A 15,300-nucleotide genomic window follows, 5' to 3' on the forward strand; every position below is an offset into this window, starting at 1 on the left:
CCTCCCCAAACAGCCAGGCATGGCCTCGCCCACACTCCGCCCCCAGAGCCTCACTTTGGTGGCGCCGCTAGGCTGCAGGGGCTGGGCCATACCGCCTGCCTTCCTGCGGCTGGGGAGGCTGAAGCGACGTTGTGCGTTCTCCCTCCTGGTGCCCCAGGGCTGGGGGGAGCTGCGAGGCGGGGGCTGCTGGCCGCGGTTCGGGAGGTTCTGGGTTCCAGGAAGGGGCGGGGTCTCGGGTGGAAAGGGAGGGGATGGGGGCCAGCCTCCCGCACGCAGAGGTTCACAAGCTGCCCATGGAAGAGAGCAAACTGAAGTGCGCATCAGATATAGAACTTCTCTTGCATATGCACCAATTTGTTGTGTTCTGTGAAGATACCGGGGCAGCTGTGCAGAGATAACTGATATAGGTAGTAAGTCAGACTTTGGAGCCCACAAGGCTTGCAGCCCCCTCCACCCGACAGGCATGTCTGTGTGGGGCACCTGCACATATAAAGGATGTCTCCATTTTTGTTGTTTAAAAGATGTTTCTAGTTCTCTTTCTTGTGAAAACAGAAAACTAATACGAATGGATGTAATCTCATTGGTAGGGTTGAAAGCTTGTCATTCAGCCTTTTACTAACGATCTTGGGTTATTCAGTCTCCCTTATAGCCTTCTGGGGCTGGCCTTGGGATCCATGACACCTTTGACAATAGATCCTTTGATTTCTGCAGGAACCACAGACAAATTCAGAGTTATAGGAGGCAAGGGTTTGTTGCACCACCCTGGGCAGCATCTAGTGCTATTGTCACTAAAAGCTCTTTTCCAGCTAAATGCCTCCAGCATAGCCAGCTCCTCTGCTGAACAGCCAAATTGGCAAAGTGTGCAATTAGAATCTCCTCCAGGTCAGGAAATTCAGGGTTATTGTTGTTTTTGTTTTGTATTGTTTTGTTTTTTGTGTTTGTTTCCACAGCAATTGTCGCTTGATCCTTCTGTGCATACACAGTATAACTGTTCTGCATTTCATGCTAAACTTTAATGCTGGTATCTGTGATTTAAATCTCAGCCATGGCATTATGTAGATCTAGTTTAATGTATTTTAATTGACTTACCTGTATTAAAAGGGAGCTAAGCACACAGGAGCCAACTTTCCATTGTACCGGGGGGTGCTTGACTCCCAGCTCTACCCCAGGCCCTTCCCCCACTCCACCCTTTCCCTATGCCCCGCCCAACCTCTTCTCGCCCCCGCTCCACCCCGTTTCTTCCTGTCCAATTCCACTCCCAAGCACACTGCATCTTCGCTCCTCCCCTTCCTCCTCCCCCCGCCCCCGGGCAGCCTCCTGTACACCGCTAAAAAGCTGATTGCAGGGGGTGGGAGGCGCAGGGAGGGGGAAATGCTGATCTGCGGGGCCCGCCGGTGGACAGGAGGCGCTGAGGGGAGGGGGAAGTGCTGATAGGGGCACTGCTGATGGCTGCTCAGCACCCACCATTTTTTCCCCCATGGGTGCTCTAGCCCTGGAGCACCCACGGTGTTGGCACCTTGGCTAAGCACATTGATCACTCGTTCAGACTTTACACTCATGCCTATTAGAGTGTGAAGTCTGATCCAAAGCAGTGCATGGAGCCTTCATGTACTTAGCAGCATTGTGCACTTGACCCATCTAAAGGCACCGGTGCCAATTCATCAATCACATGAGGTTGCATGAATGTATAATCTTTTTTTTAATTCTCCATTAATTGAAGTGTGTTTACGCACACGTTTGCACATGGGTATAACTGTTGTATCACTCCTTGGTACATCATTAATTCAGCTGGTTGGGAATTTTTGAATGTAATTTTTTCCATCAGAAAATGCAAATTCATCAAAGCAGAAACTTTTCCCTGGAAAGTATCTAAGGCCCAGGATAAAATTGAGAGAGGAAAAAGAGAAACCACTCACCTTTAAATATACAAATAGCTCTGTGGTTTGGGCACTCACCTGTGATGTCGGAAACACTAGTTTAATTCTGTTCTCTACCTAATTTCTCTCTCTGACCTAATGAACATTTAATAAGTCTTTACTCTGAGTGATTCAGAGCAGGGACTTGTACCTTGGTTTCTCATATCCCAGGTGACCTCCTTAACTTTTGTAGTGTGGGGTTCTCTGTCTCTCCTGGCCCACATTGTATGTGTATATATTCATTGGGCGAGAGAAAGAGACTGACTCAGTAGCCTGGTGGTTTGGGTACTCGTGATGTGGGAGACCTAACTGAGTGTTCTAACCACTGGGCTAATGGCTGTTCTCATTTTTTTCACAAAATATTTCAAGAAGTCTCAGATTTGCCCTGATGTAGAATGGGAATTATTCTTGAAACTTGAAACATCTAACTTGAAACTTGAAGTTATGAAAATTTTGAACTTGAAAATTTTCTCAGGATGGGATAGCTGTTTTCCACCAGCTCTAATCATTAACTATCTGAGAAAATGAAAAAAAAATTAGAATTCTGAATCACTCTGAGTGACTTGAGTTATCACATTATTAATAGATGGAGGATTTTAATAATGTGTGGTCTTCTTTCCTTGTACAACTAAAATTAAGGTAATTTGCTGTTTATAATGTATATGGGAAAGGGGGCAAAAGTTTTAAATTATAAATTGTACTCTGATTCAAGTTTCCTAACACTATCTAAATCCATTTAAAATTTAAATCCTAACATCTTTTTTAAAAGGAGTTAAATTGGTCAAAATTTGCAAAAGTTCTTCCTACCCCTAGTATGCCCACAACCTCTGTTTTGCAACAGAGATGGCATCCGATGCTTAACTATATTTACTTTCTTTTTTATTAAACTGCTGCTGCTTTTAATGCTATTGAATGCTATTGAATGGCATGAACTCTGCATTTCCAGTTAGTGAGTGGAGGATTCACCTGTCTGTACATATCAGTAATCTTGAAACCTAATTCCAGTTTAGAGAAAATAATAATAAATGTGCTTTGTAGATACATATTTTGTCCCTGGGCTTCTACCCTTCCTATTCTCCTGTAGACCCATATCTGTCCAATGTTAATCTCTAATGGCATCAAGCAAACACTGCTAAACCTGCCAAGAGATGTCAATGTCATCTAGACTGAGAGCAAAGAATATCCAAGAAGCAAGCCAGCTGCCAACCATAACAAACACATTTAGCAAAATGTTTAGTAGTTCTCTTATCAGAGTAGAGAGGCCCCCACTAGCAGACAACCAGATCTTAAGAGTTTGCAAACCCTTTCCTTACTCGAACTGGGGACAGTCATCTGTGGGTGTCACGGGTAGCTTCATCCAGTTTTTTTAAATAACTTGAGCTCTTCACCCCTGCACAGATCTCAGTGAGTAGCGCCTGGATAACTAACTGAAAATTATTCTGCTGCCGAGCTTTGTGTTTCACTGACTAGCACAGTTGATTACATTACAAAAGCCAAACTTGCAACCTTCTATGGCTTCTTGGATTTTGTCTGCTTTATGACAAGATTTCATGACTGAATAGCTAGGCGGAAACCCCAATACAAAGGCATATTCTACCTATTGTTATGTTATATTGCTGTGATGTTAAAATGCTAAGGAGATCATCAAATGACAACAAGGCGTCAAAGTGGGGCTAATGTTCTGATCCACCAGGAGTTTATAATAGCAATTATCATTAATCTCTGATTCCCTCAGTGCTAGATTCCCTCAGTGCTAATAGAAAGTCATTGCATCAGAAACTCTTTATTTTGTAAGTAGACAGCTATTAAAAATGCATTAATAATCTATAGTGAGTGCAACATATGCCTTTCCGAAAGATTTGCAGTTCTTTCCTCTGTGGTGAAGACACAGGATTTCTTGAAGCTAATTACAAAACAATCCAACAATTTAATTAATCTGGATATAGCTTTCTTAACCATAACTGCCTGCAAAATGAGGCACCCTGAGTGTATTGCCATTAGGTAAAGTATTGTTTTGGTATGTTGATTACCTATTCACTCTGTTACTTCTCCCTGGGGTTGATAGTTTAATTACCCACCTAATGTCTGGTCACCAGTCAGGTGTACTTTATCAGGTCAGAAACATCAGCGGTAATCTCAGAAGTATATAAAATAATTTAGGACTAAAATATACAACAGCCAACAAATCCCTGGAAACAGCAGGATTTGAATAATAAGCAAGCACTGCACATATGGGCAGAGAATTAACTGGCAATGGTTTTCATTTGAAAGTCTCTCAGGTATTGACTTGCAGATGGGTGGATGAATGCTGTGAGGGATGAAGGTCACGTATAGGACTCTGGTTCTAATCTGTCTTGCTTTTCTGGAATACCACAGCAGTAGTACTAGTCACCACAGTCACTCTGAGGTTTTTTTCTTCCCTATTTGCAGTCTTGACTGTTTGAATTATTTTGTTACTCAGACGTCTAGATAAACCCCCATGATTCAACTGGTATTCAGGAATTATTTGTAATGTGTTTGTTGGAAATCTGAAGATTCCAGAGAAATCAGTTTACAAATTGATTGACATTAGTCAAGTTTGACTCTCCTGCATGAAGAGGATTTATTGAATCTTTCTTATTTTATCTGATAAATGATAATGATAAAATGATAAAAGTTCTATGCTGCTCCTGGTGATGCTAGAGAGGTAGAGGTTCTGTATCACCTGAAAGCAATGGTCATATTTTGTGGGGGGAAAAGTACAATTTTTCATGAAAAAGTTAAGAATATGCTCTGAATAAATGACCGATGGGTAATTACATCTCTCAGCAGCATACTGAATGTAAACAAATATAAATATGTGGTGTTTAAATAGTTATCAATGGAAACAGTAGTCAAGATTTATAAAACGACCTCATGTGCTGATATTTCAAACCCTTTACTGTCAGAAGGTGCTTATCATCTACAACGTTTATATTTTAAATTACCGATTTCTGGTCTCTGTAAAATGCCAAGTCAGGTTCTTTGTCTTCTCATTCATCTAAGCCTACTGTGTTTTCCCAGACACAGCTCCCTGCTTTTTGGTGTGGTATCTGGAATGAGTGGCCACGTTTTCTCTGCACAGCATGTCTTTTTTTTTTTTTTTTAAAGCTTATCTTTATTTAATAAGCTATCCTAGTAGCAAGAGGAATCCAGTTAGGAGCTGTTAAATTAAATGAACTGTTGCTCTCAGTAATTTGGTGTTTGCAGTTCATGCAGGACAAGAATAAATTGTGCTAGCCCTCAAACAAAGATCAAAATCTATGCCACGATGTCTGGTTTTAGATGTTTTTCCCCTCAGGGAACAAAAATCCCTGTCACCTTGAAATTATCAAGGCCCCCAAAGGTATATGAAGAGTAATGAAGAAGCTGTGGTATTGGGGGAGGGGAGAAAGTTGAAAACTTAGTTCTGCTGTGATAGATAAATGGACAAAAAGAGTCAGGGGTGATGGCCAGCTAACGTGGAATTCTTGTCTCCTGGGGCTCAGGAAAGAACAGATGTAAAGGTATGATTTCAGCGCAGCTGTAAACACATCCTGATTCTGCTCCCAAAAAAGAATGGGTTTCTTAGTGTTTAGCAACTCAATGTCTTGATGATTATACTGTATCATAAAATTAATGGCATCTGCTGAGGACATCACTATAAAATGTGTAATGTTAATTGAAAAATTTCAGTAGAAATTGAGCACACTTGAAGTCGTTAAGACAGCTCCTCTGTTGGATTAGGCTTTTCTTTTTGAACATGGATAGTAATGTATCCTCTTTAAATGTTTACTTTGAGTATATACTCAGAAGTCTTGCTCTCCTTACTCCTAATTATAATTGCAGATTTCATTTAGTGTCCAACAGTACAGTAAATAAGTTGCTCTTCTACTTATTCTTTAAATGTGTGTGATCAGAATCTATTCTTTAATTTAGAAGGTTTTTTTAATATGTCTCATACGGCAATGCTCCTTTAAAAAGAACTTTTTTTTTTCTTTTTTGCAAGTGTCACCTTTACATTTCCCCTTTAGACAATCCAAATGGTCTAATAACATATGCTGAATGGCCAAGGCAAGCTGGAGCACTGGTGAACTTCCCCTTAACAGCTGCCATCAAGCTTTCTCTCTGATCAGTGGCAGGTAGCATGTCTAATGTGAGAAAGTAACAAGCCCCCAAAGGAGATGTCCTCCTGTTCACAATGTGCAATCACTTCTGCACGTCACTTAAGGACTTCACCTCTCCAAGCAGGCCTTTGGTCTAACCAGTCCAGGGGAAAAATTTCCGTTTCATTTGTTTTGTGACACTGTTGGCTTTTAGAGAGCTCCAGGAATTCCCAGTACAGTTAGCAAGAGGAAAAACTATAGAGAAAATATGTTTAAGGACTATATTCTTACAGCAGTCAATTTCTGGGGTTTTCTAATATTTTTAAATATTGATAATGACTTTAAAAAATAGTGTGTTTCCAAACTTCAAGTTGTATTTCTTTCAAATTAACATATTATTCCTGTAATGTTGAATTAATTGATCTGTGCTTTTGAAAATGGCTAGAACTGGCTTTATATGAAATTAAATTTGATCTTCATTACTAGTTTCGTTAACTGAAATTTTACTTTAAATAAGATGTTATATTGGGAGTCCAGTTCTTTCAGAACCCTTACAGACTTATCTTTGTATTGAGGATTGGTTCTAGGCTCTCTGGAACTGTAAGATACTTGCTTTGTGTCTGATTTCTTTTTCTCCTTTATCTTTGCCCCGTGACAGGAAGCAGTCCTCAAGACAGCCCGAGAAATTTCTCCCCCAGTGCCTCAGCCCATTTTTCTTTTGCACGAAGGTAGGAGTTTGTTTGCTATGCGTAAAGTACCTTTTGTATGGTGTAAATGTTCCTATACACAGAGGGACTGACTCACAAAATATGTGGAAATGTCAGTAATTCAGAATTATTTGATTTTTTTATATTAACTATTTTAGTCCTTAAACAACACACAACCTCGCTGAGTGATTGATGCAATGCAATTGTGCCTTTTAAAAGTACGTTTTAAAATTTAATTTTGCTCATATGTATCTTCAGTCAAATTCTTTTCATTGGTAGGACTCATACAATGTCAGATTCAGATCTTGTAAAAATTGAGACACTTCAATAGTAAATGGATAGCATAGGCAAGCTTCAGTCACAGACCTAAGTAGTTTCCCCAGCTGTATAGTTGAGACAATTACCTGACTTGCAGGTGTGTTGTGAGGATTAATTAATTAATGTTGGTACAGTTTTGATGTAAATTATTAATAAATTAACCATAAACTGAGTAAATAACTTGTCACAGCAGACCGCCTATTCATGCCAGTGTGGTTTCATATTACTTAAAATCTCTTCCACTTACCTGGCTGGCGGGGTAGGTAGAGTTTATATGTTGACCTCAGCGTGTCCGCAAAATAAATGACATCAGATGGCTGTGTTTTAGGTGATGCATTAAGTATCACGGCAGTTACTCACGTAACTGCCTCATTCATCAGTGAGAGAACACTAGTTGGTGCAACTTTGTTTCATTTCAGGACTTTCAGATACACAGGTTGTCAGACGGGGATAAATCTTATACCCAGTGTAAGAAAATGGCTTTGGCTCTTTATGAAACAGTTCAAGCGAGGGGAGAGAGCTTCATTTGTACATGCTTTGTGTGGCTCAACTCTAGCTTCTGACATCTGCAGTGGTGTTTAATACAAATCTATGTTTTGAAATTCTTATGGAGGAATATAACCAGCATCTGTTGTCATCTATGTTTAATCTGACTGTGATTTAAAAACTAGCTGAATCAGTATTTTACCATGTAAAATAGTACCCAAAAATATATTTCCATGAAGGAGGAGATATTTAATAAATTTATAAATACACTAAAATAGCTCATGAGAAAAACCAATGAGAGAAATTGAACATTACTTAAGATGAGGATGTTAGTGATAGTGTTTGGTACCATTTAAAAAAGTATCTCAAACAATTCCTGTCATTAAATGCTTTATCATGTAAATTACACTGAAATACTAAGAAAAGTCCATTTTATTTCTGTCATGACAGTGTTCATGATACCTGATACCACGAGCAGTTTACCTGGAATTCTTGTACATCTTTTCTGTTGGGATGTATAATATTGTACTACTTCAGCAGTAATGGCAGCCCATATTACAAATACCATATATCAGGTTCTGGATTCAATCCTTTTCATCTTGCATTCTCTTCTACTTTCAAACTGTATCTTTTATTTAAAATTAATTTGTGGGGGTGGAGGGAGGGGGTAGAAGAGATGAATTTGGAAAGCGAAAGTAATTTCCAGGACATTTCCATTTTGCAGATCAAAGTAAAGGATCTAGCTTCAGAACTTGAAGAGCAGTGTATTTAAGTTTTGTAGCGAATTTACTTGATAGCATTTTATACATCAAACATTAACTTAAACATTTTTGATCCATACGGTATTTGTATGTCATTTTCTTAGGGAAAGGTGCTATGTATCTCAAGATTATATTCATGCACCATGTTACAGTAATAAAAATGGGTTGGTCTTTGTGTATTAGTGGAGGAAACATGTTTAACCCAAGTAATCTGATGAAACAAATTATTTCTGCTTCACAGCTGCAAAATATACAGGATACGCCATTGTTTACATCTTTCAGCTGGTCTTTCTTTCTATACTAAACAAATTTAATTTAAATATCTGAGCTAAAAGGAACAAACCTCTTTTTGGAATTGTTCATTCACTGGAAAGATGCTCATCAATACCTCAGAGAAAAGAGGGTTAATACATTACAAAACAAGATCATGGAGACAGAGAGATGTGCAAAATTTTCCAGTGTGTTCCGTGTTTGTTCATTGTGAATAAATGGACCGAATAAATCTCCACAAATCATACCCTTTGTTCTGACATGTGTTTTCTTTAGTGTGGAGCAACACTAGTTCTACAGTACTATACAATTCATACTATTTAATCCTGGTAGAACTCATACAATAGATAGGATTAGGATTATGTAAAAATGGAAAAATTTCAATGGTGAATGGATAGTGTAGGCAAGCATTGTTCACCCCTGTGACACTAACCAGACCTACATCATTTACTTTTTTACATGAGGCAGCATGGTCTAGAGTTACCATGGGGGACTGACAGCCAGGGATTCCTGAGTTCTGATCCTGGTTTTATTGACGCTGTTAGTGACTCTGCCACAAATTTGTGTGACTGTGAGCATACACATAATCATCTGTATCTGTGGGACTATATCATGAACTCCTTACTCACGTTTTACTCAGTCCACATCCATCCTGATGACTTGAGTTGGAGTTTCATTGGGTAATGCTGAGTAGGAAGCCATACCTTGAAATTTCGCCCAGAATGAATAATGGTGATGTTCTCAGACAGACTTTTTTGGAGGGTGAGGAGGCAGCATCAAAATGTTTAGATTTCGAGATATGAAGCCCTACTTTATGAAATTACATTTCCTACACAAAACCAGAATTGTTTGGGGGTCTTTGTACCTGATCTCAAATTCAGTGTGTTTTTAAAATATTTTTTCAAAAATACCTGCTTTGTATATTAAAAACAAACCCTGTTTTGTTATGTTTATACATTTTGTTATTTTGCTTGTGTTTTAACATATTTGATACACAATTGTACTCCAGTCATGGGCACCGAAATGACAGGTAAATGTAACCAAAAACCGTAACAGTTGTTTTGTGATTTGTCTATTTGAAAGTGTACGCTCCATATTGTCTGTATGTGGGCCACATGAAGCAGTAGGGGTTAGCTTATTGTATTATCTTATAAATTGTATTAGCTTATAAATATTTCCTCCTCCAAAGGTGTAATTTAACTAAAATGTGAGTGTTTTACATGTATTCATAGCTCTTAAGAGTTTAAATTCTAGTCTAATTGTTCTTTCCACTTAATGATAGTAACCTACTAGTAATTTGTACTGATTTCATTTTTATAATGGAAATAATCATTCCCATTATATTTTGCTTTTAGTTGATTGTGTTGGTTACACCACATTTTGTAGCATCATGGTTTGTGTATTGGTCACATGTTTTTATTTGCTTGTCATTAATTTGCATCTGCTGAACCTGACAACTATAATTATTCCCTGTCTTCATTTTGTCAGAGTGTATTAGCGAGAGATCAGTATTATGAATCAGCTCATTCACTTTCGAGTTTTCATCTCATTGATTCTATTAAAATTGTATAATGTTTGTTTATTGTGACCGCCTGTGAAAGTTTACTCTTTGGTGAATAACCTGATTGTATCATCCTTCTGGAATGCAATTCTAAAGAATAATAGTTTTCCAGGTATTTCTGTGTAATGATTCTGCAGTGTTCTCTTGGACTAACCTCAATTTCACAACAGGACTGATGGACGCCGCTGGTCTTTGGCTTCTCTCCCCTCCTCTGGCTATGGTACAAATACACCCAGCTCAACGGTTTCTGTAAGTGCCAGCTTTATTTTACAGATAGATTTCAACTACATACAGTATTTTCTCAAACAGGCCACCTTGTGAGAAATAAAATATAACATATGCCTTTTGTCACCCCGGATAAGGTATGCATCAGACGATGTGCTGACAAGGAAGATATGCACACTTTCAATACTGGCATTTCATTTGTGATGCATAACTACATTATCACCCAGTAGTGGAAGAATGTACAAGGTTATGTTTGATTTACTGAGACTCCCATATTTATTATGGGATATGGCGATCTAAATGTCCCTTTGCATAGCTCTAACTTTATTATGTGTGCTACATACAACAGTTGGCATTGTTATCTTTGTACTTGTTATGCCACCATTTTGTCTTAAAACTATTGACAAGTGTAGACTATTTGATTTTAGGCTAATCTTGCCCTTGCCGTTCCTTCTCAACACACATTCTGCCTATACTGGGAAATGCATGAGAGCAGAATGGCATAGGTAATGGTTCATTTCCACTACTGAGGAGATTCACAGTGAGAGAAGCATAAGTTATGGGGGTCTGCACTTCTACACATCATATGGGGGGTTTTCGCCTTCCTCTGCAGCGTGGGGCACGGGTCACTTGCTGGAGGATTCTCTGCACCTTGAAGTCTTTAAACCACGATTTGAGGACTTCAGTAGCTCAGACATAGGTCAGGGGTTTGTTACAGGAGTGGATGGGTGAGATTCTGTGGCCTGCGTTGTGCAGGAGGTCAGACTAGGCGATCGTAATAGTCCCTTCTGACCTTAAAGTCTATGAGTCTATGAGAGAGTGTTCTGGTGCAGCACAGTGTCTTATAGTCTGCAACTAAGCAGTTCTGTTGGCTAGCCCCACCTTGAAAGTTCGTGATTTTGTCTTCAGTCTTGTATTATGCCCACAGCTTGTCCCAATTAGTGAGATAGTATGTAAAATCATGTATATTTTATTAGATATCTGGTGTTCCCTTCTTAAACTCACTCCTTGAACCATTCAGGTAACTTTACTTTTTCCTTATGCACAGTTAATCTTTTCTCGAGAAATAGTTCAGTTACCCATACTAAGCCTTGATAGCATTTGACAGGTGCATATTAATAATCAGCTCTTAGTCTGTTTTTTCCACAAAGGGTTTGTGAAGGTTAAGCATATTCTTGTCTTCCTGACTTCAAAAACAAGTTGAGAAAATGTGCATAGCTTAAAAATAACTCAACAGCACTGATTTTCCTCCTCACTGTGCCCCTCCACACACACACACACACACACTCTTGGTGTAGTTCTTCCTTTTAGCAAGTAACTTGTCATGTTTAGGATTAATTCCCTAACCATTTTCCATCATGCACATGCAGACGCTTCCCTTTGGATTCAGATGAAAAGTGATGTGCTGTGCTCCATGAAAATGCTTGAAAATATTGACAGAATGGAATTTATCAACCACTAAGTAATTGCTATAGCAACTCTATCACCATTATACTTAGTACTTAGATTTTCAGAAAGCCTTTGACAAGGTTCCTGACCAAAGGCTCTTACGCAAAATAAGCTGCCACAGGATAAGAGGCTTTCATGGATAGGTAACTGGTTAAGAGATAGGAGACAAAGGGTAGGTATAAATGGTCAATTTCAGAATGGAGAGAGGTAAATAGTGGTGTCCCACAGGGGTCTGTTCTGGGTCCAGTCCTATTCAACATATTCATTAATGATCTGGAAAAAGGGGTAAACAGTGAGGTGGCAAAATTTGCAGATGATACAAAATTATTAAAGATAGATAAGACCCAGGCAGACTGCAAAGAGCTGCAAAGGGATCTCTGAAAACTGGGTGACTGGGCAACAAAATGGCAGCTGAAATTTAATGTTGATAAATGCAAAGTAATGCACATTGGAAAGCATAATCCCAACTATACATATAAAATGATGGGGTGTAAATTAGCTGTTACCACTCAAGAAAGAGATCTTGTGGATAGTTCTCTGGAAACATCAACTCAGTATGCAGGAGCAGCCAAAAAAGTGAACACAATGCTGGGAATAATTTAGAAAGGGATAGATAATAGGACAGAAAATATCATGGGTTTCAGAGTACCAGCCGTGTTAGTCTGTTTTCGCAAAAAGAAAAGGAGTATTTGTGGCACCTTAGAGACTAACCAATTTATTTGAGCATGAGCTTTCGTGAGCTACAGCTCACTTCATCGGATGCATACCGTGGAAACTGCAGAAGACATTATATACACACAGAGACCATGAAACAATACCTCCTCCCACCCCACTGTCCTGCTGGAAATAGCTTATCTAAAGTGATCATCAAATTGGGCCATTTCCAGCACAAATCCAGGTTTTCTCACCCTCCGCACCCCCCCCCCCCAACTCACTCTCCTGCTGTAATAGCCCATCCAAAGTGACCGCTCTCTTCACAATGTGGATGATAAGCTATTACCAGCAGGACAGTGGGGTGGGAGGAGGTATTGTTTCATGGTCTCTGTGTGTATAAAATGTCTTCTGCAGTTTCCACGGTATGTATCCGATGAAGTGAGCTGTAGCTCACGAAAGCTCATGCTCAAATAAATTGGTTAGTCTCTAAGGTGCCACAAGTACTCCTTTTCTTTTTAGAAAATATCATGTTGCTTCTCTATAAATCCAAGGTATGCCCACATCTTGAATACTGTGTGCAGATGTTGTCATCCCATCTCAAAAAAGATATATTGGAATTGGAAAAGGTTCAAAACAAAGGTTCAGGGCAACAAAAATGGATTAGGGGTATGGAACGGCTTCCGTGTGAGGATAAATTAATAACACTGGAACTTTCCAGCTTGGAAAAGAGACTGCTAAGTGAAGATATGATTGAGGTCTATAAAATCATGAATGGTGTGTAGAAAGTAGATAAGGAAGTGTTGTTTACTACTTCTCATAACATAAGAACTAGGGGTTACCAAATGAAATTAATAGGCAGCAGGTTTAAAACAAAACAAAAGGAAGTATTTCTTCACACAACACACAGTCAGCCTGTGGAACTCCTTGCCAGAGGATGTTGTGAAGGTCAAGACCATAACCGGGTTCAAAAAAGAACTAGATACATTCATGGGGAATAGGTCCATCAATAGCTATTAGCCAGGATGGGCAGGGATGATGTCCCTAGCCTCTGTTTGCCAGAAACTGGGAGTGAGCGACAGGGGTTGGATCACTTGATGATTACCTGTTCTGGTCATTTCCTCTGGGGCACTGGCTACTGTCAGAAGACAGGAAACTGGGCTAGATGGATCTTTGGTCTGACCTAGTGGCGCCATTCTTATGTTCTTCTTATATGAAACAGACGTACCCAAAAACTGGAATGAAGAAAAACACCATGAACATTATATCAAAACAGATGTTTAATTTCCAAGTTATATGAAGGTTTTTCCTTGACTAAGACACACTTTTAAAACTGTAATTCTAATTCAGTTTCTTGTTTCCTCCTTCCCGCTTGCTGTTGCATGATGATGATGTACACAGACAAGAATGCATGAATCCGTTTCAACTATCTTTCCTATTCCTTATGGAAACACATTTTGCACTGCCATAATTGCCTTAGCTATCTAAAACTGTATAATGGATTGTATGTTGAGCTGTCCCTTGGTAGTTCATGAATAGGCCATATCTTATTTACAAATATTAAAACAGATGTCCTTCTACAAACACACACGTGGCTTTGATTAACAGTTTCTGACTGGTGGAAAGAAGTCTGTCATTTTAATAAATAAGTGTGAATTTTGTTGAATCAACCAGCAGCATAAAAATGGATCTCTGTATTTTCATACGTTCTTCTGTTTGGTTGATTTTTCTGCTGGTTCCTACTGTTGGTGCAACTTGTGCTGATTTTAAAGAAATAGAGGTGATCTCAGAAGTGATATGCTTCATTTGCATTATTCATTCAAGCTAGAGACAGTGAACTTAAGATTTGAATTAAGGAATGAAAACTTTAACCTCTGCTGCTCTGATTTGTTTCACATACTTTGTCAGAATCTGAAACAGCAACTATTAGACATCCTCACCCCTCTGTATATTTTTACAAATTCATGGAAATGAGGTGAGACTAGTTCGTGAGCAGTGGCTCATTGTTTCTACTGTACTTTTTACTTCCAGCATTTTATAAAATACATCTCTGGATTACTGTGATTCTCATCAACTGCTAGAACACTTCTGTGTAAGCAAGGGCAGTTTTGGCACATAGTATCGTAATATCTAGTCCCAAACTTTGAAGATACTTGTGATCTTTGAAGGTCAAGTAGAGGAAAAGGTAGACAAAGGAAAGTCTGTAGTGCACCCTATTTATATCCAAATGAATGCAGTGCATCTTAAGTTATCTCATTACTTTTTCTTAACCTTTTTAAGATGAAACTGAAGAGAATGAAGAAGTCACTAGTTTAGTAAAAGTTTATTAAAGTAGGTTATATATGTATATATTACATTTATATTATATGTTCGCCTTCTAGCATTCAGTTACCAGGAGGTTCTGAAAGTTGGCTAGCTACCTACTATGCTTAGCGTCATGGAGTGCTACCTTACCTGGCAACTTAGTAGAGCCTATGCTCCTCTCACTTCAGAAAATCTTTGTGATTGAGGGGCTACAGAAGCCCTGCCTGTCGGCCTACAAAACATAGAAGATGGAGGGAAATAGCCAGACTCGTGAGAGGCCAGTAAGCCCAGGAGGCAGTGGGAAGACAAACAATAAGGAATTATGCCAGTTCTTGAGGATCTGTAGGGAGGGTGTAGGGAACGATGTCAGCTGGCTGAGTAGAGAGAGCATGTCCCAGTAGCATTCATGGAGTTTTGCCACTCTATAGACTTTTTCCCCTCATACTGGCAAGACATAAGGAACATCAAATTGAATCTCTGTGGAGCAGCGTCAAGATTCAGTGCAAACATTTTGCATGTCTAGATGCTACATATATGAATGTGTAGCAT

At 39.1% G+C, this 15,300-nt stretch overlaps 1 protein-coding gene across 15 annotated transcripts in view; it reads left to right on the forward strand.

Moving 5' to 3' along the window:
* Positions 1-15,300, forward strand: part of MAST4 (microtubule associated serine/threonine kinase family member 4) — a 436,616-nt gene that overhangs the window by 342,244 nt on the left and 79,072 nt on the right. For 12 of the 15 annotated variants that reach the window (XM_048849931.2, XM_048849929.2, XM_048849939.2 and 9 more), the window contains 3 exons: positions 6,678-6,747; positions 9,571-9,591; positions 10,293-10,371. In XM_048849931.2, coding sequence (XP_048705888.2) covers positions 6,678-6,747; positions 9,571-9,591; positions 10,293-10,371 — 170 coding nt within the window. The remainder of the gene's footprint in view (positions 1-6,677; positions 6,748-9,570; positions 9,592-10,292; positions 10,372-15,300) is intronic. The other 3 variants (XM_048849932.2, XM_048849930.2, XM_048849944.2) reach the window with 1 other exon arrangement.

Source organism: Caretta caretta, chromosome 5, assembly GCF_965140235.1.
Source record: "Caretta caretta isolate rCarCar2 chromosome 5, rCarCar1.hap1, whole genome shotgun sequence".
Lineage (NCBI taxonomy): Eukaryota > Metazoa > Chordata > Testudines > Cheloniidae > Caretta > Caretta caretta.